Source organism: Microcebus murinus, chromosome 22 (assembly GCF_040939455.1).
Source record: "Microcebus murinus isolate Inina chromosome 22, M.murinus_Inina_mat1.0, whole genome shotgun sequence".
Classification (NCBI taxonomy): Eukaryota; Metazoa; Chordata; class Mammalia; order Primates; family Cheirogaleidae; genus Microcebus; species Microcebus murinus.
The window spans coordinates 5,746,960-5,769,905 of record NC_134125.1 but is presented as its reverse complement, the minus strand read 5'-3'; the positions used below and the strand labels follow the sequence as shown (position 1 = coordinate 5,769,905).

Genomic DNA, 22,946 nt, shown 5'->3' with positions numbered 1-22,946 from the left:
CCCAGGCTAGAGCGAGTGCCATGGCATCAGCCTAGCTAACAGCAACCTCAAACTCCTGTGCTCAAGCAATCCTGCTGCCTCAGCCTCCCGAGTAGCTGGGACTACAGGCATATGCCACCATGCCTGGCTAATTTTTTCTCTATATATTAGTTGGCCAATCAATTTCTTTTCTATTTATAGTAGAGATGGGGTCTTGCTCTTGCTCAGGCTGGTTTCAAACTCCTGACCTCGATCGATCCTCCCGTCTCGGCCTCCCAGAGTGCTAGGATTACAGGCGTGACCCACCGCGCCTGGCCTAGTTGTTCTTTTTAAAATTGATTTTTTTTTTTTTTTTTTTTTGAGACAGGGTCTCACTCTGTCACCCAGGGTGGAGTGCAGTGGCATCATCATAGCTCACTGCATTCTCAAACTTCTGGGCTGAAGTGATCCTCCTGCCTCAGCTCCTGAGTAGTTGGGACTATGGGCATGCACCACCAGGCCTGACTAATTTTTCTATTTTTTGTGGAGACAAGGTGTTCCGCTTGCTCAGGCTGGTCTCAAACTCCTGAGCTCAAGCAGTCCTCCTGTCTTGGCCTCCCAAAGTGCTAGGATTACAGCAGTAAGCCACTGTGTCTAGCCAATATAATATAAAATTATTATTATTATTATTATTTTTGAGACACAGTCTCGCTTTATTGCCCAGGCTAGAGTGAATGCCGTGGTGTCAGCCTAGCTCACAGCAACCTCAAACTCCTAGGCTCAAGTAATTCTTCTGCCTCAGCCTCCCGAGTAGCTGGGACTACAGGCCTGGGCCACCATGCCTGGCTAATATTTTCTATATATATTAGTTGGCCAATTAATTTCTTTCTATTTATAGTAGAGACGGGGTCTTGCTCTTGCTCAGGCTGGTTTCGAACTCCCGACCTCGAGCAATCCACCTGCCTTGGCCTCCCAGAGTGCTAGGATTACAGGCGTGAGCCACTGCGTCTGGCCTAAAATTAATTTTTAACATATAGAGAGCATATATTAAAAAAACTTTAGAAATTAAAAATGCTTGGAATCCCAGCTACTTGGGAGGTTACGAGGATCTCAGCCAGGCGCGGTGGCTCACACCTCTAATCCTAGCTCTCTGGGAGGCTGAGGTGGGCGGATTGCTCAAGGTCAGGAGTTTGAAACCAGCCTGAGCAAGAGTGAGACCCAGTCTCTACTAAAAATAGAAAGAGATTAATTGGCCAACTAAAAATATATAGAAAAAATTAGCCGGGCATGATGGCGCATGCCTGTAGTCCCAGCTACTCGCGAGGCTGAGACAGTAGGATTGTTTGAGTCCAGGAGTTTGAAGTTTCTATGAGCTAGGCTGATGCCATGGCACTCACTCTAGCCTGGGCAACAAAGTGAGACTCTGTCTCAAAAAAAAAAAGTGAGGTAGGAGGATGGCTTGAATCCTGGAGTTTGAATCCAGCCGAGGCAACATAGTAAGACCCTGTCTCAATTTAAAAAAACAAAAAAAACAACAAACCCAATGAATACTAAAAATAATTGTTTATATACATGGTGATTATCTGTGAAAGGCCCTACAAGAAGACACATGGCCATGGGAAAGAGTTCTATGTGTCTGGGATAAGAAGGAAGCTTCCTTTTCACTGTGTAATCTTTGGAACTGGTTTTTTAACTTGTCTTTTTTTATTTTTTGAGACAGAGTCTTGCTCTGTTCCCGGGCTAGAGTGCCATGGCGTCAGCCTACCTCACAGCAACCTCAAACTCCTGGGTTCAAGTGATCCTCCTGCCTCAGCTTCCTGAGTAGCTGGGACTATAGGCATGCACCACCATACCCTGCTAATTTTTTATATATATACTTTTAGTTGTCTAGCTAATTTCTTCCTATTTGTTTTAGTGGAGAGTGCGTCTCGCTCTTGCTGAGGCTGGTCTTGAACTCCTGAGCTCAAAACGATCCACCCACCTCAGCCTCCCAGAGTGCTAGGATTATAGGCGTGAGCCACCATGCCTGGCCTTTTAACATGATGAGGAAAACCTACTAGTTAAATTCTATAAAGATATCCATTTGTAAAGTATAACTTTAATTTTTTTTAAACTAACTTTTTTTCTCTCTTTGCCTTCTCAGTTGTAGTTCTTGGATTGAATTTTTGAATAATGAAGATGATCTTAAAGATATTTTTTTACAGCTAAAGGAAGGAAACCTTGTTTGTGCACAGTACCTTTGGCTGAGAAACCGGGTAACATGTTTTGCGTTTTTTTCCTTAATGGCTTTCTAGCACCTTAGATAGATGATTGAGTCAATGTTGGAAACTAACGGGGTGGCAAGTTTGACTGGGTAATGGACTGTTTTCACATTGTTTCATAATATATGACTTACCCCAGAGGAAATTGTCCTCTGGTGATATTACATCAGAGAAAGTACTATGAAGATATGCTAGCACCTTATTTTATGTCATCATTAATAGTCTAGTTCCTAATCTTAGCTCAAAAGGCAACATTTTATTACATGATTTATTAGTGGGCTTTCTAATGTGGCATTGGGGGAGAGGGTGTTCCTACTGCAGCTCAGATTGTGGTCAAGGTTTACCCATTAAAATGGCTGATCTGAATCTCTTTAAGGTTGCCTAATGTGGCATATAATGTTAGGTCCATAAAGTAGCATCTTGGCATGATGCTGTTAACAGCTACATTGCTTGTTAGGATTTGGACTGTTCCCTCCAGTTATGTTTTCCTTAGAATACTATCTCTTCCGATTCCTCTGCTATGTGATTTATTATTTGATACTCACTGCCATGAGATTTCATGAAAAGTGTGGCTCCCAGGTAGAATCATTTATATAGTATAAATCTCTTTTAGCACTCATTTTTAAATAAATAGGGTATTCCTTGAGATACTTCATACTAGATCTTTGCCAAACTTTTGTTTGAGGCTGTCAGTTTAAATTTATTGGATATATCTTAATTTTTCACTCTTTTATACTTTAGGCAAACTTTGAAAGCAAGTTCGATGTGAAAATGCTTGAGAACTTGCTCAACTCCATTTCTACACCAGTCTCTTTGCAAAAACTTTGTCCTTGGTTTAAAAATAATGTGATCCCATTTGTAAGAAGGACTGTACCTGAAGGACAAGTGAGTTTCTTTCAGTATTTCTTCTCTTAATGGTTTAATATTATTTTTTATCTTTGGTCATTGAAGATTAAGTCTGGTTAACACCAGTTATTTAAATTAATAGTTAACTAATACCAGTGTTAGTTAAATGCATCTCTTTTATTTATTTTTATTTTTATAATTATTTTTTTTTGAGACAGAATCTCACTTTGTTGCCCAGGCTAGAGCGAGTGCCATGGCGTCAGCCTAGCTCACAGCAACCTCAAACTCCTGGGCTCAAGCAATCCTCCTGCCTCAGCCTCCCGAGTAGCTGGGACTACAGGCATGGGCCACCATGCCCGGCTAATTTTTTCTATATATATTAGTTGGCCAATTAATTTCTTTCTATTTATAGTAGAGATGGGATCTCACTCTTGCTCAGGCTGGTTTCGAACTCCTGACCTTGAGCAATCCGCCCGCCTTGGCCTCCCAGAGTGCTAGGATTACAGGCGTGAGCCACCACGCCTGGCCAAATGCATCTTTTAAAAGATGATTGTGGAGGTTTTTCAATTGAGAATTTAATTTTTAAACGATATGTCTATTTCAGAAAATTATTGCAAAATGGTTGGAGCAAGCAGCCAGGAATCTTGAATTAACTGATAAGGTAATACCAGTTCAATTAATGTTAAAAAGATATTTTGCATACTCCCAACAACATGAAACATTGTTTCTAATGGCCTATAATATTTTTTAAAGGCAAACTGGCCAGAAAATGGACTTCAACTGGCAGAGATATTTTTCACAGCAGAAAAAACTGATGAGTTGGGATTGGCTTCCTCTTGGCATTGGATTTCCTTGGTATGATGTGAAGAATGGCATTTTAATAATGAAACAGTCAATTTATGTTCAAGGGTTTGTCTACACATATATTGAGAGAAGTATCTGGAAATGTATCCACTTCTTAAATTTTTTTGTTTTATGTTCTGTTTGTTTTGTGGCTTTCAAATCCACATAAAGGAAAATTTGCTTTTTTCCTTTCTGACATTTGTGTCTGACATCTTCAACCTATTTTAATGCATTGTTTTTCTCTATTGAACCAGCCAAAGGGGAAACATATATAGATTTTCTCTTAAGTAGTATAATTGGGATTTTCTGCATTAGCAGCATTTCACAATCTTTTAAAATAATAAGCCTTAGTAATGTATTGAGATTAGTTTTCAAAGGCTACATCAATCAGGTCTCCTTCCAGTTGAACTAGTAAGCCACCCCTTTGCCTGATTGTATTTCTTAGATATTCTAACAGCCATTAGGACTAAAATGTCCATGTCAATAATTTTTTATTTTTTTATTTTTTTTGAGACAGAGTCTCACTTTGTTGCCCAGGCTAGAGTGAGTGCTGTGGCATCAGCCTAGCTCACAGCAACCTTAAACTCCTGGGCTCAAGCAATCCTCCTGCCTCAGCCTCCTGAGTAGCTGGGACTACAGGCATGTGCCACCATGCCTGGCTAATATTTTCTCTATATATTAGTTGGCCAATTCTCGCTCTTCCTCAGCCTGGTTTCGAACTCCTAACCTCGAGCAATCTGCCTGCCTCTGCCTCCCAGAGTGCTAGGATTACAGGCGTGAGCCACCGCTCCAGGCCTGTGTACCTAAGTGTTTTTGGGTTCTGAAAAAATGTTGTAGTAATATTATGTTTCTTCTTCTTTTTTTTTTTTTTTTTTTTTTTGAGAAAGAAAATTTCATGGTTATTTCTTATTTTATCTGAAATAATTCTGACTCCATCTGTTTCCCCTCTCATACTTTTATATCTTTAACAACTTTTAACACTTTTGTTTTAGAAGGATTATCAGAACACCGAGGAAGTATGTCAGTTAAGGACTTTGGTAAATAACTTGCAAGAGTTGATTACCTTGCATAGGAAATACAACTGCAAATTGGCTCTCTCTGATTTTGAGAAGGTAAAGTCTGGACTCATCACAATTATTTTTTGTATTATATCCAGTTACAGCTCGAGTCTGCATTTAAGCTGTATTTCTTTTGGCATCCAGGAAAATGCAACCACCATAGTGTTCCGAATGTTTGATAAAGTGCTGGCCCCAGAGCTAATTCCCTCTGTCCTAGAGAAGTTTATAAGAGTTTACATGAGGGAACATAACTTGCAAGAGGAGGAACTTCTTTTGCTGTACATAGAGGTAACTTTCTTTAGATTTAGTCTTATTTCTTGGATCTATGCAGTTTATCTTTGTATTAAATGTTTAACTCTTTTTAAGAAAGGTCATGCTTTACCATTAGGACTTATGCAGCATATTAGTTAAGAATATGGGTTAATTCAGCTGCTAACTGACTGATGCCCTTGAGCAAAAGAGGATAATATTAGGGCTTTCCCCAGAGCACTGTTGTAACATCATAGGAGTATCAGCTCAATACATTTTAGCAGTTATTTTTTTGTCATCATTAATATGCTGCAGTAATCTTATTTGTAGATTCTTCGAGCATGTTTCCTTCTTAGACTTTCTATACCTTATAAAACTGAAGGCTAAAGTTTTGGCAGTTTTGTATTTTTTGACCATTGTTTAACATTCATGACTAATTAGAACTTTTGGGTTTTTTTATGCATTCATAAAGGCTATTTTTTTAGATCTATCTGTGTGTGTTTACTTTTTTTTAGAGACAGGGTCTTGATCTGTCACCCAGGCTGGAGTGCAGTGGCAAAATCATAGTTTACTGCAGCCTTAAACTCCTGGGCTCAAGTGATCCTCTTGCCTAAGCCTCCCAAGTAGCTGGGACTACAGGCACAACCCACCACACCCAGCTTTTTTTTTTATAAGAGTTTTTAATTTTTTTTTTTTTTTTTTTGAGACAGAGTCTGGCTTTGTTGTCCAGGCTAGAGTGAGTGCCATGGCGTCAGCCTAGCTCACAGCAACCTCAAACTCCTGGGCTCAAGCGATCCTTCTGCCTCAGCCTCCCGAGTAGCTGGGACTACAGGCATGCGCCACCATGCCCGGCTAATTTTTTATATATATATCAGTTGGCCAATTAATTTCTTTCTATTTATAGTAGAGGCGGGGTCTCGCTCTTTCTCAGGCTGGTTTTGAACTCCTGACCTTGAGCAATCCGCCCACCTCGGCCTCCCAGAGAGCTAGGATTACAGGCGTGAGCCACCACGCCCAGCCAGAGGTTTTAATTTTTAATAAACATATATATGTTTATCCCTTTTTTAGGATTTACTGAAGAGATGTAGCTCAAAGTCCACATCACTCTTTGAAACAGCATGGGAAGCAAAGGCCATGGCAGTAATAGGGTGTTTGTCTGACACAGATGTAAGTAAATAGTGACCATTTTGGTTTCCTTTTGAGCACTGGATCTTTTCTTCAAGCTTTTCTTCTGACCATAAAAGTAACACATATTTGTTAAGTAGAATTTGTGTAGTATTAAAAAGGCATAAAAAAAAAAGCCGCTCATAATTCTGTTTTCTTTAATTATGGAAAACAAAAATGAACATTTTTTTCATTCCCGCCCCCAGAAGAACCTCCATGGTCAGTTGGGTGTATATCTTTTCAGGCTTTTCTGAAACAAGGAGACATTTTTTAATATGTTGTCATATGCTGTTATTCTGACTTCACATTGTGATTAGTTGCCATTATAAAATGTGAATAAAATTGTGAAAACTGTTTTCAGATGCAGAGCCTGTAGAGAGCAATAAAGCTGTGTGTCTTAGCAGGCAAAATACCCTTCCCAATTTTTCTAAATAATAAAATTGCTATTTGTGTGTGAGAATTGGAAGAAACATATGCTTTTGCATTCAGTAGATCAATAGTCTCAAACTACCTTCTGGTCGACATAAGACCTCTGCTGATTAGGCAGTGCCGTTAATTTATGTGGAACATGAATCCAAAGGCTATTTGTTTTCCATGCCGTATCTCTTGGTAGCTCATATTTGATGCTGTGCTTAAGATAATGTACGCGGCAGTGGTTCCTTGGAGTGCAGCTGTGGAGCAGCTGGTGAAACAGCACCTGGAAATGGACCATCCCAAGTAAGATTACAAATTTTTTGTGCTTTGGGTAACCCTCATATTTTAAGTCGACATTCATTTACATTTTTAAATTATTTACTGTTTCCCATAGTATTTCATAAAAAAGATAATCCAATGTTAATATCCATAAATTTGCTTTTAGAGTCAAGTTATTACAGGAAAGTTACAAATTAATGGAGATGAAAAAACTCTTACGAGGCTATGGAATAAGAGAGGTGAATCTCTTAAATAAGGAAATAATGGTAAGTACAATATTGGAAAAGTCTTCTTCCCATTTCTAGGGCAGCATGGGAAGCTAATGAGGATTGTCTTCTAGGAGGTTATTAGAGCTAGGTTTTCCACTGCTTTTCTTTTGTTATATACAGTGTTTATAGGGTGTTCAGTTGTTTATGACAGTATAAAGGGCAACAAATGATAAATTAAGAAGCTAAAGAATAAAGAAGACAGGACTATCATGTGATTCAGGATATAAATCATGTTTGAATCTTTCATATAGTTTATTTTATTCTTTTGCTGCATTATTTTAATTTTCTGACTACTTTGCCCTTATGAGAAAATGACTTATGGATTCTCTGAGATTTCATAATAAAGAAATGTACATTTTGCCCCTGTTTCAGAGGGTAGTCAGATACATTCTCAAACAAGATGTCCCATCTTCTCTAGAAGACGCTTTAAAGGTAGCCCAAGCATTTATGTTGTCTGATGATGAGATCTACAGTCTAAGAATTATTGACCTAATTGATAGAGAACAGGTATGTAAGTTTTATATTGTCATTTCATATGGCTTCCTTGTTAACTAAATACTTTTTTTCTTTTTCTGTTTTTTGTTTATTTGTTTTTTAATAGAGACAGAGTGTCACTCTTGCTCAGACTGGTCTCAAACTCCTGAGCTCAAGTGATTCTCCCACCTCGGCCCCCCAGAGTGCTGGGATTACAGGTGTGAGCCACCACACCTGGCCAACTAAATCCTTAAAAATTATTGAAACCCATCAAACTGTCCAAACAGATTTGCTCAAAATAAAGTTGTACCAAGATGAAAACATAGGATATTATATTGTTTACTTTTTTCATATCTGTGGGTTCTTTATTTTTATTTATTTATTTATTTTTTGAGGCAGAGTCTCACTCTGTTGCCTAGGCTAGAGTGAGTGCCATGGTGTCAGCCCAGCTCATAGCAACCTCAAACTTCTGGGCTCAAGCAATCCTACTGCCTCATCCTCCCAAGTGGCTGGGACTACATGCATGAGCCACCATGCCCGGCTAATTTTTTCTATATATATTAGTTGGCCAATTAATTTCTTTTCTATTTATAGAAGAGACGGGGTCTCGCTCTTGCTCAGGCTAGTTTCGAACTCCTGACCTTGAGCAATCCTCCCGTCTCGGCCTCCCAGAGTGCTAGTATTATAGGCATGAGGCACCATACCCGGCCTGTGGGTTCTTTAAAAGTATTTTGTGAATAGGTAATAGCTTTCATACTCTGGTAGTTAACAAAATTCAGACCCACATTTTCTGTATGTTGTAGGATCCTTTGATTCCAGAATGGGATGTAGGTTTTCTTTCTTATTTTCTTAATATTTTTAAGCATTTTTATTTTTACTATAGGTATGCCTAAGAATTAAACAGATCTTCAGTTCCAAGGGTTGTCTGTTAAATTTATTTTATGGTTTGCTGTTATAAATTTTCAGGAGGCCGGGTCCAGTGGCAGGAAGATTGCTTACTCCCAGGAGATTGAGGTTACAGTGAGCTGTGATCACACCATTGCACTCTAGCCTGGGTGACCCTGTCTCAAAAAAAAAAACCAAAAAACAAAAAACCCCTGAATTTTCAGATTTTTAAAACATTGAACCATAATTTATTTTTTAAAATGATGTCTTTTCACTTTAAATAGGAAAAAAAGAGGTAAGTCCAAATTGTTCTTTGCGGGTACCAAGGATTTTTTCTTCATTTCCAACACTGTTTATAGGGTGAAGACTGTCTTCTTCTGTTGAGGTCTTTGCCTCCTGCTGAAGCTGAGAAGACTGCAGAAAGAGTCATTATATGGGCACGATTGGCCTTACAAGAAGAACCAGATAATTCCAAAGAGGTGAGATTTTCACTAAATAAAAATAAATCAGTTTTTATGGATATTTATCAATAGGCTAGAAAAGATGGACTTAGAGATATGAAGATCTACCTTTCTCACTGCTTGAGTAGCCTAATGTAAAAATTCCTCTAAATTTACTGCAGAAGAAATCAAATACAGCTGCTTTGGAGGAGTTGCTCAAGCCCACACAGAATAACCTAGGATCTGCAGATTAGAAGAATTACGTGAAGTAGCTATAAAGGGTTTTTCACAATGCCTTGCAATGTGAACAGTGTTTTGTATTGTATAGGACATAATTATTGCTGTTAAATAGTAATGTCAGCTACAGAGCTAACATAAATATAAATAATCCTAGAACACTGAAACTTAGAAATAGTTTCAAGAGAGCCTGTTTACTTCTTCTTCTCTCTCTCTCTTTTTTTTTTTTTTGCCAATACAGTCTTGTTCTGTCACCCTGGCTAGAGTGCAGTGGCATCATCATAGCTCACAGCAACCTCAAACTCCTGGGCTCAAGTGATCCTCCTGCCTGAGCCTCCTGAGTAGCTGGTACTATAGGCACAGCCACCGTGCCCGGCTAATTTTTCTATTTTTAATAAAGACAAGGTCTTGTTCTTGCTCAGGCTGGTCTTGAACTCCTGAACTTAAGCAATCCTCCCACCTCAGCCTGCCGTGGTGCTAGGATTATAGACATGAGCCACCTCATCCAGCCCAGTTTACTTCTTTACAGATAAGGAACCAAATGCCTAATTTATCCAGGATAGTTGGTTTTTTAAGCCCTTGGGGATAGATACCTCCTGACTTCCCTCAACAGTCCATTTCAATAATTTTTTTCCTTTAGGGAAATGAGTTTTGTTTTTTAACACCTAATATTTTTATGCTCTTAATACACAGTAGGCGTTAGGTTAAATACTTGAAATAAACTATCGACTTCATCTTCACAAAAAAGCTGTGATATAGTTCCTATTGTTAGCTCCTTATGTATTAAGTTCAGAAACTAAAGTATTAAGATAAACACCCTTTTCAAGGTTGTTAGAAAGTGGAAGAGCCTCAACTCCAACTATATAATATGACAATCTGTGTTCCTAACCACTAGCTTGAACTGCTCCAGTAGTGAAAATATTTGAATATTTTAATTAAACTTTCTCTTTTTTTTTCTTCTCTTTAAAAAAAAAAAAACTTTAAGAATAATTACTGGAAGATAGCGATTATTTATTAGACTTCTGTTTTTTTTAACTTTTCTAAATGTTTTTCAAATAGTCAATAAATTAAAAGGGGGGGGTCTGTGAATCACAGTGTAGTTGAAAGTTTATTTGGGAGAATTGCACGTTCTATGGTATTTCCAAATCATAAGAGTCTACCCTGTAGTTTTTCATGTTCAGCCCCTGTAAGACTCATTTAGGATCTATGTGTTAGTTGCTCGACTCCTCCTGACCCGGACCTCTCGTTTTTTTAAACAGCTTTAATTGTTTTTCTGATTCTGTGGCTTCTGTGTGTGTGCTTGTATGTGTATTACAGAAGTGGTGAATAAAGGCAGTCAATTTCATTTTGCATTTTTCTTTTTAGGACAAGGCCTGGAGAATGTCTGTAGCGAAGACGTCAATAGACATTCTTAAAATACTCCGTGAGATTCAGAAAGGTAGTTTCTACCTCTGTTCCCTCACCTTGGCTTCATTCCAAAGCTCCTCCTTTTCAGAAAGGGGCATGGATGACAGCTGTCATTATACCCGCAGTTTTTCTGGCTTTGATTGTCTGTATGGATCTTACTCATTTTTTTCATGAAAAATCTTTTTTGCCTTATTCTTGTCCCAATAGTGTAAGAACAGCATGTAGAATCAACCTTTCATTTGTTTATATGCTTCAGTGAGCTACTTAATGCTAGACTAGAATTCTTTGCTTCCTTGCACTTGTTGCTCATTTTTCTCATTTATCAGTTGGTTATGATCGGGAAAAGAAAAACCCATTTAAACTTGAACTTAGGTAAAATAGTTAAGAAAGTATCTCTCAGGGGGAGAGGAAGCTACAATATATTTCAGAGAAATAGCTTTCTCTTGTAACTTCCCTTTTCTACTTCCAGAAAGATTAGATTTCTTTTTTCAAATTAGATTTATTTATTTTTTTATTTATTTTTTTTTTTTGAGACAGAGTCTTGCTTTCTTGCCCAGGCTAGAGTGAGTGCCGTGGCGTCAGCCTAGCTCACAGCAACCTCAAACTCCTGGGCTCAAGCGATCCTGCTGCCTCAGCCTCCCGAGTAGCTGGGACTACAGGCACGAGCCACCATGCCCGGCTGATTTTTATATTATATATATTAGTTGGCCAATTAATTTCTTTCTATTTTTATGGTAGAGACGGGGTCTCGCTCAGGCTGGTTTTGAACTCCTGACCTTGAGCAATCCGCCCGCCTCGGCCTCCCAGAGTGCTAGGATTACAGGCGTGAGCCACCGCGCCCGGCCTAGATTTATTTTTTTTATGTATGTTATCTGCAAAGAACTTCTGAAGACTTGAGATAAGAGAACCACAGCTAACTAAAATGCTAGCTTTTAAAAATTCCAATAATGTGGGTATTTGTATGTCTGCTGTAACTTTGCAAAATTTAATTTTTTTTTTTTTTTTTTTTTTATTTTATTTTTTTCCTATGCCCGTTTCCATTTTATAAAATTTAATTTTAGACAATCTTCAGAAGAAGGATGAATGTGAAGAAATCTTGAAACTATTTAAAGTGGTCGCTAGCTTACAGGTAAAGATGTTGAGCTATATCGAACACTATTATTAATACTTGACCAATGAATGTATTTATTTCTCAAAATTTTCTGCATTAGCCTACAGGGACTTATGATACTGGTTATCCTTCATTCTCTCTCCCTCCCCTCTTTTTCTCTCTCTCTTTCTCTGTCTCTCAACATTTTTAATTGAGAGATAATCCAGATAATCCGTATACCCTACAGTTCATTCACTTGAAGTATATAAGTTAATAATTTTGGTATATTGCATTATTTTTTAAAATCATGATAAAATACATATAACAAAAAATGTTCCATTTTAACATTTTTTCCATATGCCATTCAGTGGCCTTAATTACATTTACAATGCTGTCTATTTTTTCATCACTCTAAGCAGAAACATTGTAGCCATTAAACAATAACTCCCCATTCCTCTTTTTACAGCACCTGGTAGCCTCTAGTCAACTTTCTCTCCTATAAATTTGCCTGTTCTGGCTATTTTATGTAAGTGGGATAATACAAGTAAGAGTGTAAAGAGTGCTACAACCCAGAAGTTTGAGACCTGCTGTATTAGACTATAGGATTATTTGTGAAAAGCATCTATGAGCATAAGTTAACTTTTCTATGCTCTTCTTAAATTTGAAAGTTAGATGTATTTTAAGGCAATGATTTTGATATAGGCGAAGTTGTGTATATTTATCATGCTACTATTTTGTTGGACATTTATTGTGCCAGGTCTGGTGTATGTCTGTAATCTTCACACCAGCCTTGGAGGTAGCCCTGGTTTTTGTTCTGTAAATGAGGAACCTGAAGCTCAGTAAGCTTAAGTAACTTGCCCAGGGTCTTACAGCTGATCACCGGAGCTGCTGTTCAGACTGACTGACTTCAACACCCTTGCTCGTCTATTTAGTATGCTCACTAGCAGTCAACAGCTAAAATAAGATATTAAAAAGGACATATACTATAAAACTCATGGAATCTATTGACTAGATACAGAAACTGCATTCCTCTGGGAAAAGATCGGCACATTGAAAGAAGAGGAATCCCTTGGTGGATTAATCCTTTAAAAAGAAGACATTCAATCACTCTTATGTTTTGTTTATTTTTGTTTTTTTGCTTGTTTGTTTTTGCACAGATAGGCTCTCACCCTGTTGCCCAAGCTTGAGTGGAGTGATGTGAGCTCACTGTAGCCTTGAGCTCCTGGATCCAAGTGATCCTCCTGCCCTAGCCCCCCAAGTAGCTAAGACTATAGGTGCATGCCACCATGCCTAGCCTGGAAACACTTAATTTTCATTCTGTACTCTTTTAAACCTTTTTTTTTTTTGGTGAAAGAATTTTTATTGTTCTCAGTATGTAGTACAGAGGTAATTAAAAAAATTTTTAATGTAATTTATTTAATTTTTTTTGAGACAGAGTCTTGCTCTGTCACCCTGGCTAGAGTGCAGTGCCATCATCATAGCTCATTGCAACCTCAAACTCCTGGGCTCAAGTGATCCTCCCGCCTCAGCCTCCCAAAGTGCTAGGATCATAGGTGTGAGCCGTGGCACTTGGTCTTCAGTGCCAAGATTGGAAGATTGAAAAAATCCAATCTTCACTTGGATTTTTTTTTTATTAGATATGAGAAATAAGTTTTAGGTTTGGAGTTAACAGCCAACCAGGAGTTATAGAAAAGAGCAGAGCTGAGTTCTTCAAGCCACCAGCACAGAATCATAGAAACCTAATACTTAATTCCTCTCTCTTTCTGTTTAGGGCCCCCCATAGCAAAGAATTATGTGGTCCAAAATGTTAGTATCCTGGAACTGAGAAACCCTGGTCACTGTCATATTTCTCTATTTTCCAAAATTTTTATAATATTGTAAATTGTATGACTTGAAACAACATCTTAAGCTCTTAATTTATGAAGAAGTAGTCTTTGAGGGAGAGGTGATAAAGAAAAGTTTAAAAAATAATGATAATTCTCATTCAAGCAGCTGAGATAGAAAAAAAATAAAGATTTTTTAAATAATACATAAACTAAACAAAACTTAGGACTTTGTCTTGCTTATCTTTGCTACAGGAGAACTTTGAGGTCTTTCTTCCATTTGAAGATTACAGCAATAGTTCCCTGGTAGCAGATCTCCGTGAACAGTATGTTAGAACTCATGAAGTTACACAGGCTAAACACAAACCCAGGAGCACCCCAGAGCCCACGGCTGCTGAGCTGAAGAAGCTGAGCATGGAATCAAAGCTGCACAGACAGGCACTGGCGCTGCAGGTGTCCAGACAAGAGCTGGAGGCAGAGCTGACCTTGAGAGCCTTAAAAGACAGGAATGTCGAAACAGCACTGAAAAAATGCAGGTGCCGTTCCAGATCCCTGAATTGCATAGCTCATCTGAAAGTATAACATTGACTTGCTAGCTTCAATAGTAAGGGTGGGGCCAGTGGCATTTTCACATAAGGAATTCTTGATTTCTTGCCCTGAGAGCCTATTTGGGGCCTCTGTGCCAGAAAGTAGTAGCATCAAAGGCAAGTAACCAATACTGCAGATTAGGTTACGTGACCATTATATTTAGGTTACTGTGCACTTTGACATGTAATGGTCTCCAAAATAAGTTGAAAAACTAAGTGCACTATATACCATGAAAACATTTTAGAGACATTTTATGTGTTGACGATGATGATTATATATTAATCCAAAAAGGCACATGCATTTACTTTCAATATGAGTATTCTAACTGCCAGCGCTTCCTTTCCTGCAGAGATTTGTTTAAGTATCACTGCAACGCTGACACTGGGAAATTACTGTTTCTGACGTGTCAGAAGCTTTGTCAGATGTTGGCTGATGATATCCCAATGACAGCACCTGTGGGTGTGAACCTTCCTTCTGAGATACATGATCTAGCCTGCCGAGCTGCCACCATCTGCAGTCCAGGTGACAAGATTTATAATATACATAGTTTTGTATTCTCAGGTTCATTTCATTCTTGTCTCCCAAATGCTATCTCTTTACACTCAAACAGTACAGTAACTAGAAAAGAGATAGTATCACCATTTTACAATGGGACAATTATAATCCATTCTCTTTGGGGATTATTGTTGTAAAATGTTTCAGATATTTCAAGATATTAACAACTGACCGTTGATATTATTCACTTTAGTAAGATTGTGAAATTCTTTGCTTCCCCATATTTGATCTGATCTTTTAAGCCAAGTTTAAGAAAAATGTTGAAGCCTGTAATCCTAGCACTCTGGGAGGCCGAGGTGGGCGGATCACTTGAGATCAGGAGTTCGAAACCAGCCTGAGCAAGAGCGAGATCCCGTCTCTACTATAAATGGAAAGAAATTAATTGGCCAACTAACATGTATAGAAAAAATTAGCTGGGCATGGTGGTGCATGCCTGTAGTCCCAGCTACTTGGGAGGCTGAGGCAGCAGGATCGCTTGAGCCCAGGAGTTTGAGGTTGCTGTGAGCTAGGCTGATGCCACGGCACTCACTCTAGCCTGGGCAACAAAGCGAGACTCTGTCTCAAAAAGAAAAGAAAAGAAAAGAAAAAAAACGTTGAACTGTATTATTTACAATAGTCAAAGCTATATCGAAACCTTTCTACCTACTTTGTGGCCTTCTTTATAATTTTGAGAGATAATTATAAAAAGATTGTTTTCATTGGAGACATGAAATTTGAGTTTAATGCTTTGTCTCCATTTTCTTTTAGATTTTTTACTAGATGCTTTAGAACTATGTAAATATACTTTAACAGCAGTAGAGCTTTCAAGACAATGCCAAATGGATGATTGTGGAATTCTAATGAAAGTAAGTTACTTTTGATTTTTTTTCCTTAAACAAATTCTCTGGCAACTATTATGTGCCATTTTTAAATCATTTGCACAGTTTACAAAAATATTGAATCTACCTTTTATGTTTTCTTATTCTAGAGTAGAAAATTTCTTCTTCTTTTTTCTTTTTTTTCAATAAAGTATTTCTAATTAAGGTATGTACATTGTTTTTTAGATATAATACTATTGCACACTTAATAGAATACAAAATAGTGTAAACATATTTTTTTTCTTTTTTTTTTGAGGCAGGTTCGTTCTCACTGTTGCTTGGGCTACAGTGCAGTGGTGTCATCATAGCTCACTGCAACCTCAAACTCCTGAGCTCAAGTGATGCCTGGCTAATTAAAAAAAATTTTGGGAGGGCCAGGTGCAGTGGCTCACGCCTGTAATCCTAGCACTCTGGGAGGCCATGGTGAGAGGATCGCTGGAGGTCAGGAGTTCGAAACCAGCCTGAGCAAGAGTGAGACCCCGTCTCTACTATAAATAGAAAGAAATTAATTGGCCAACTAATATATATAGAAAAATTTAGCCGCGCATGGTGGCGTATGCCTGTAGTCCCAGCTACTCGGGAGGCTGAGGCAGCGGGATTGCTTGAGCCCAGGAGTTTGAGGTTGCTGTGAGCTAGGCTGATTCCACGGCACTCACTCTAGCCTGGGCAACAAAGTGAGACTCTGGCCCCAAAAAAGAAAAAAAAAATTTTTTTTTTGTAGAGATGGAGTCTCACTGTGTTGCTCAAGCTGGTCTCAAACTCTCAGCCTCAAGCAATCCTCCCACCTCTGCCTCCCAAAGTGCTAAGATTGGGTGTGAGCTGTCGCACCCAGCCAACATAATTCTTATTATATGCACTGGGGAACCAAAAACTCTTGTGAGTCACTTTATTGCAGTGTTTGCTTTATTGTGGTGGTCTAGTACCAAAACCACAAAATCACTGAGATATGCTTGTTATAATCCCTATTTACATACAAACTAAGGAAAAAAATGAGTTTACAGTCACTCTAGCAAACAAGTAGAATGTAAATTCAAACAATTTGGTGCCTTAGCTCATGCTTCTAACCAATTATACCACGCATGCAGGATACTGGTTTCCTCAGAACTAATATGTTTTTGGCAGAATAGTGTTAAAAAAAATTTGAGTGCTTTTTGGAAGGGCATTTAGGTATAGCATAATCCCTAATGTTTTATACCTTCCTACTTTACACATTTACCATCATCTGCCAAACTACTCATTCTGACATGGAGCACTTCTATTACAGAGGGTCTAACTGAGTCTCCCTTTAATATTTTCTTCTTCAGACTTTGGAAGTTCCCATGTTAACTGTATCTTCTCTAGTACATGAGTTGTCATTCTCAGAAACTATCCTTTCAGTCAATAGTGTATTTAAGACCAAATGAATAAAAAACTAGTAATAATTTAAATGAATGTCATGACAAATTATAGAAAGTCTTGTCAATACTTCCAATAAAAATTGGGAAGGTGCTAAAGGCAGCTTTCTGTTGGAGTGCTTCTTCACCTATGGATTTTTGCTTTATTCAATTTGTTAAACAAGAGCTAATGAAATTATTGACCCCCCCAAATAAGTCATAAAAACATGTTACTTACTTGAAAGAACAATACCATTAGTTAGTTACAAAATGTAATTGAAAGGATCAAGCAGTGGTTAGTGGCCAAACCAATCCACATTGATATCTTTGAAGTGTTCAGATGCTAATTTTTAAATAAAGGTTAATAAATACCAATCAGAATCTCATAACATCTACATAAAGTTGATTCTGGACATAGTTCACTGCACAAGGGTAAGAGAATGACAGTGTAATCACCAATAATTAAACCAAAGGCACAATTTTCCAAATTCCTTTTGGTAACATAGGATAAATCCTAATTTTTTAAAATCTAAAGCCACATAAAACTCAAAGCAATCTATTTTTCAAAATAAGTTTCCTTTTTCCTATCTAAACATGATTCTTGGCATTGAGGTAAATCTGAATTTATGTGATATACTTTGTCAAACTTTTCCAAAAATTTTAAGCCTTGCTTTAAAGAGAAATTCTCACGTTATAAATATATATTTACATATTTTTTCTTCAAAGACTATTGACATATGTATGAGGTTAATAGGCCTGTAATGGGACCATGAGACTACTAATAACATGAAAATAAAAAACTATTCATTTATCCAAAGTGTTCCTGAAGAGAGCAATAAGAAATGGGATCATACAATCTATGTATATATATGAATCACTAAGAGTTCAGAAATTAAGCTCACTTTAAGAAAATTCATTCTATTCTATCTGGAGGAGAGGTTGCAAAATTGTGATGCATAACAAAAATATTGTGTATAAAAGCTCCGAATCAAGCATTAACCTAAATTGGCAATAACTGTAATTTAAATTAAAAATTATGGCCGGTCCCGGTGGCTCACGCCTGTAATTGTAGCACTCTGTAAGGCCTAGGCGGGAGGATTGCTTGAGGTCAGGAGTTTGAAACCAGCCTGAGCAAGAGCGAGACCCCGTCTCTACTATAAATAGAAAGAAATTCTTTGGCCAACTAATATATATAGAAAAAATTAACCGGGCATGGTGGCGCGTGCCTGTAGTCCCAGCTACTTGGGAGGCTGAGGCAGAAGGATCGCTTGAGCCCAGGAGTTTGGAGTTGCTGTGAGCTAGGCTGATGCCACGGCACTCACTCTAGCCTGGGCAACAAAGCGAGAGTCAGTCTCAAAAAAAGAAAAAAATTATACCCAACTAGATCTTTACTGTGGTTATGCAACTTCTTGTTTTGTGGCCTGCAAGTTTTTACTGAGATAACAGACTCTTATCTCTTGCTTCTCTCTCATCCTTCTGCCACCACAAAAACAAAGGAATAAAGCAGTCAGCTCTTCAGCTTCCTTTCTCAGGGTTGTCTTTGGCAATGCTTCTAAATTTTGAATTTTGAATGCAAAAGAAACTGCTGAAGTAAAGAAGAAGATGAAAACACTGTATGTGATGTATGAAAACCAATGTAAGACTATGAACTGAGAAAGAAAATACCAGAAGGAAGGCTAAGTAGCAGTCTACCCTCAACAGCAACAGAAAATATAAAATGGGGGTTGGGGAGCAGCTGTTTACTCCTCTGGCCCTTCTTCCACATTATTTCCTGATTAGAAGAGCATGGAGCCAAAATTTCAAACTCTAAAAACGATGACTTCGGAGGAGAAGCTAGGGAAGTGAATAAATGATAAAGAAGTACAGCAGCAGCTTTAGCTGTCAATGAGTTTCTTTGCTCTGGCATCGGCAATGTCAATACGATCTTCGTTGGTGTCAGCTTTTTCTGTGATCAGTTCTATTTGTTTCTTTTGAGCTTCAATCTCAGTACCCATGTCCAGAGCCATATTTTTTAGATTTCCCATGATACTGTCTACTTGAGTCAGGTTCTCTTCCATCTCATCTTCTCTGGCATCATTAGTTATATGTTTAATCTATCCTCCGCTGGCTGCTCCTGTTGTTGGTTACTGAGGCTGACCATTTGCCACCTGGCCTGGCTGCTTAGATGTTACGTTGCTAAGTGAGTTGTCTCCGCCATCTCCCCATGTTTTCTTATAGGCCTTACCAGACTCAAAGTTCTTTGTTCTATTACATGGGCAAACACAAAGGCCACAGCACTTGCTGAGTTCTGTTAAAGTCTTCTCTGCTTCTCTCATGTCTTTATTTATTTGGTCCATGCCTTCTTCTATGCGATTTTGTTGTTCCCCTTGTTCATTCAGCATAGTGAGGGTCTTGATTCCTGCATCCTGAGACTGAATGGCTAAACCCAGGATTCTCCTTGTACTTTCCAGAGACTCATCAGTAACCTGGTGAGCCTTCATCTGAATTTCTTCTGATGACAGATTATCCATGATGAATCAAAACTCTATCAGGCACAGAAATGGAAATGCGGATATTCAAGTGGTTCTGGTCACTCTTCTTTGACTGCAGCAGCTCCAACACCCCCAGACCCGACCTCTTCTTCTTCTTTTTTTTTTTTATTTTTTTCATAGAGATGGAGTCTTGCTATGTTGGCCAGGCTAGTCTTGAACTCCTTGCCAAGCCTGGCTTGAGCCTGTAATCCCAGCATGAGGCCACTTCTCATTTCCAATCACATTTATTGGCTTTTATTCGCACTATCTTTTAAAACATTGGGCTTCAAACAAGGCCTCTCTGAACATGGTCCTTCTGTTAGAATTTAATATAAAATGATATTTTTATAAGCCACAGACCAGTAGAAACACAGTACATAGTTGTATTTGACATTCAAAACCATTTGGTACTAACATATCTGACTGTGGACTCTGCTCGGTGAAGATGCCATCTGTGTTCTGCGGTGTCTTTAATTCTGTCCTTTCCGTGTGATTTGATATGTAGACTGCTTTTGGAACTCATAAAGATCCATATGAAGAGTGGTCCTACAGTGACTTCTTCAGCGAAGATGGAATTGTTCTTGAGTCACAGCTGGTGCTACCGGTTATTTATGAATTGATTTCATCACTTGTGCCTCTAGCTGGTAAATCTTACTTGTATCATTACTTTGTATGTCTTTCTGCTTTATGAGAATTTCAACCGAAGAGGTTTGGAACTGCTACACACGATAGTATTTGTATTATAGGCAGTGTTGACTAAAAGGAGCCAGATAACAAAAGACTATATACTGTATGATTTCATTTACATCAAGCACAGAAACAGCCGAGGACTAAGCTGATGCTGTTGGAAGTCAGGGTAGTGGTTGTCCTTGGGGGAATCAATGACTGCAAAGGACAAAGGGGGCTTCTGGGGTGCTGGTAATGTGTTTCTTGATCTGGGTGCTGCTCATTCATTTATCAAGTTGTACACTTACCTGTGCATTTTTCTGTATGTATATTTTAATTTTTTTAAATAGCAGTTTGCTTTAGATTATTTGATCATAACACAATATTTAAATATCTCTGAGTCGTGTGCTTTATGAGAGAGTTATTTTATTTAGTGTTATTTAATTTATTATTCTCTTGTAGAGAGCAAGAGACATCCCTTGGAGTCTGCAAGTTTGCCATACTGCTCTATTATTGAAGGTATTCAACATCAGAAATGTATATAGCATTGGAATAAGATTTTGTAGATATAGTTATAGAAATTCCTTAAAATATGAATCTGAGTTAATGTCCTTAACGTAATTATTTAGTTATCACTCTTTCATTGCTAGTCATCTAAAAGGTCAGAGATTGTGCAATTTAGCTTATAGTCTTAACCTTTATGAATTTGTTCTTAAATTTTAGTCTTCCAAATGGAGAAATGGTTTTCATCAGCTAACAATTTAAACATCTCAATTAAAATAAGCACATTATAATCAGAATATCTCATTATCTAGTGGACTTAGTGATTTTCTGGTTTAAATCAAGCCTCATGTTAACTCTCTCATGAACTAATTTTGAGAGTGAATTCCATGACTATTACCTGCTTTGGAGAAGTACGCTATCCCTAAAAATTTTTCTATAATATGCTCTTTCTTTGCCTATAAAATCTAAATATTAAAATCCTTATACTCAGATGAAAATCCTTTTATCACTTCGCAGGTGATGGCCTTATTTTACCTGCTGTAAATTCCATTTCTGCCCTGCTTCAGAATCTTCAGGAATCTAGCCAGTGGGAGCTGGCCCTAAGATTTGTAGTTGGTTCATTTGGTACCTGTCTTCAGCACTCTGTGTCAAATTTCATGAATGCCAGTTTAAGTGAAAAGGTATAGTTTTGAGAACAAATACTTGGACTTTGGGTGACTATAGATACAAAAGCACTGCCAAACATAGGAATTGGGACTCAACATTATCCTATTGGGCTGTGTAGCAAGGAAATTGACAAATCTGTCAGATTTAAGAAACATTTGTTGAACTTCTGCTAAGATTCCAGTGTAGTTCAAGGTGTTTGCATGCAATTGGAAACTCACTCTTCACAGCAACCCCGACAGTTCCATTCTGCAAATGTGGGAACTCAGATTCAGGGAGATAAAGTAAGTTCACCAAGGTTTTAGGTTGTAGTAAGTTTTTGCATGCCAAACTCAGTGCTGTTTTGTCTACACCACATTCATTCAGTCAAAAATATCTCTCTGCTGTTTGTTTTGTTATTGTCCAAATTATTATAATTATTTCCTGACAGTGTCATTGATGAGATTTTAGAAGACAAACCACCGGTCTGTCTGTACCTTGCTTATGAAGCTAGTCTCAGAGGGAATTGTCTTCATTTCTACTACTCTGCTGATATTTATTAAATGCTGATTCTTTCTTTTTTAAATCAATTTTATTGAGTCATCGCTTTCAAAATTAAAATGCACCATGTTTTAAGTATATCAACCAATGTATTCACCTTGTCACCAACACCGCAATCTAGATGCAGAATATTTTTTAAAGTTCATTGTTGCCCCTTCTCAGGCAGTCCCCCACCCCCAGCTCTAGCTTGGTTATAGATTAATGCTAATACTTTTTTCATATAATGATGAATTTTCAAAGATGTGTAATAGTTGAGAAGAGTTTTCAGAAGGATACACAGAAGTAGACCTAAAGATTCTTTTGTTCTTTTCTAAAAGTTATTTGGACAGACCACCTTGGTGAAATCAAGGAACCTTGTTATGGAGTTGAAAGAAAAAGCTGTAACATTTATCAGGGAAAATGCCTCAACCCTGCTGCACAAAGTAAGTATTTGTTCTTGGTTTCTTAGTAGCCATTTTTTTTTTTTTTTTTTTTCCTTTTACCTCAGTCAACAGTGCATATGATGATTCCTGGTTCCATATAGTAGTGTTTGACTCTTCAAAAGCCTCAATAACCTATATCACAGCTGATCGTTGTGGTGGTTTTTTTTTACTATGGTAATTGACATTCTGTGGAGCATTTATGAAATAGGTAGTCAACCTTTCCCACATTTGTCTTCTGATTTTAGTTACTTGTTTTATGGATTAAAGCATTATAAGGATCTTAGCTGTAAGTTATTTCTATCAGAAATAACTATCAGAAATAAATTCAGAAATCCTAATTTTCCATTAGTCTTTATTTTTTAAAAGGTTCTAATAGACTTTTTTATTTCTTTTTTTTTTTTTTTTTTTTTGAGACAGAGTCTCACTTTGTTGTCCAGGCTAGAGTGAGTGCCGTGGCGTCAGCTTAGCTCACAGCAACCTCAAACTCCTGGGCTTGAGTGATCCTTCTGCCTCAGCCTCCCGAGTAGCTGGGACTACAGGCATGCGCCACCATGCCCGGCTAATTTTTTGT

The 22,946-nt window shown here is 37.9% G+C and overlaps 2 protein-coding genes across 2 annotated transcripts in view; one reads left to right on the top strand and one right to left on the bottom strand.

Moving 5' to 3' along the window:
* The window catches only part of KNTC1 (kinetochore associated 1), a 74,160-nt gene that overhangs the window by 21,810 nt on the left and 29,404 nt on the right, over window positions 1–22,946 (top strand). Inside the window, exons 21-40 of the mRNA XM_075996514.1 lie at window positions 2,102–2,213; window positions 2,961–3,104; window positions 3,670–3,726; window positions 3,819–3,920; window positions 4,901–5,020; window positions 5,111–5,254; window positions 6,284–6,382; window positions 6,993–7,096; window positions 7,239–7,338; window positions 7,714–7,848; window positions 9,060–9,179; window positions 10,743–10,815; window positions 11,846–11,913; window positions 13,953–14,233; window positions 14,635–14,807; window positions 15,588–15,685; window positions 20,086–20,224; window positions 20,709–20,765; window positions 21,267–21,430; window positions 22,271–22,375. Of these exons, the coding sequence (XP_075852629.1) occupies window positions 2,102–2,213; window positions 2,961–3,104; window positions 3,670–3,726; window positions 3,819–3,920; window positions 4,901–5,020; window positions 5,111–5,254; window positions 6,284–6,382; window positions 6,993–7,096; window positions 7,239–7,338; window positions 7,714–7,848; window positions 9,060–9,179; window positions 10,743–10,815; window positions 11,846–11,913; window positions 13,953–14,233; window positions 14,635–14,807; window positions 15,588–15,685; window positions 20,086–20,224; window positions 20,709–20,765; window positions 21,267–21,430; window positions 22,271–22,375 (2,395 nt within the window). The remainder of the gene's footprint in view (window positions 1–2,101; window positions 2,214–2,960; window positions 3,105–3,669; window positions 3,727–3,818; window positions 3,921–4,900; window positions 5,021–5,110; window positions 5,255–6,283; window positions 6,383–6,992; window positions 7,097–7,238; window positions 7,339–7,713; window positions 7,849–9,059; window positions 9,180–10,742; window positions 10,816–11,845; window positions 11,914–13,952; window positions 14,234–14,634; window positions 14,808–15,587; window positions 15,686–20,085; window positions 20,225–20,708; window positions 20,766–21,266; window positions 21,431–22,270; window positions 22,376–22,946) is intronic.
* Window positions 18,927–19,609, bottom strand: LOC105880887 (synaptosomal-associated protein 23-like). Its single transcript, XM_075996836.1, has 2 exons — window positions 19,315–19,609; window positions 18,927–19,155 (listed from the first exon to the last, which is right to left on the bottom strand). The coding sequence occupies exons 1-2, from the start codon at window positions 19,578–19,580 to the stop codon at window positions 18,945–18,947; spliced, it is 477 nt and encodes a 158-aa protein (XP_075852951.1). The 5' UTR covers window positions 19,581–19,609; the 3' UTR covers window positions 18,927–18,944.

Coding starts and splice junctions, on each gene's coding strand:
- LOC105880887 (XM_075996836.1), bottom strand. CDS start 19,580: ATGGATAATCTGTCATCAGAAGAAATTCAGATGAAGGCTCACCAGGTT. Junction 19,156..19,314: donor TGTGTTTGCCCATGTAATAG/AACAAAGAACTT, acceptor ATAGATTAAACA/TATAACTAATGATGCCAGAG.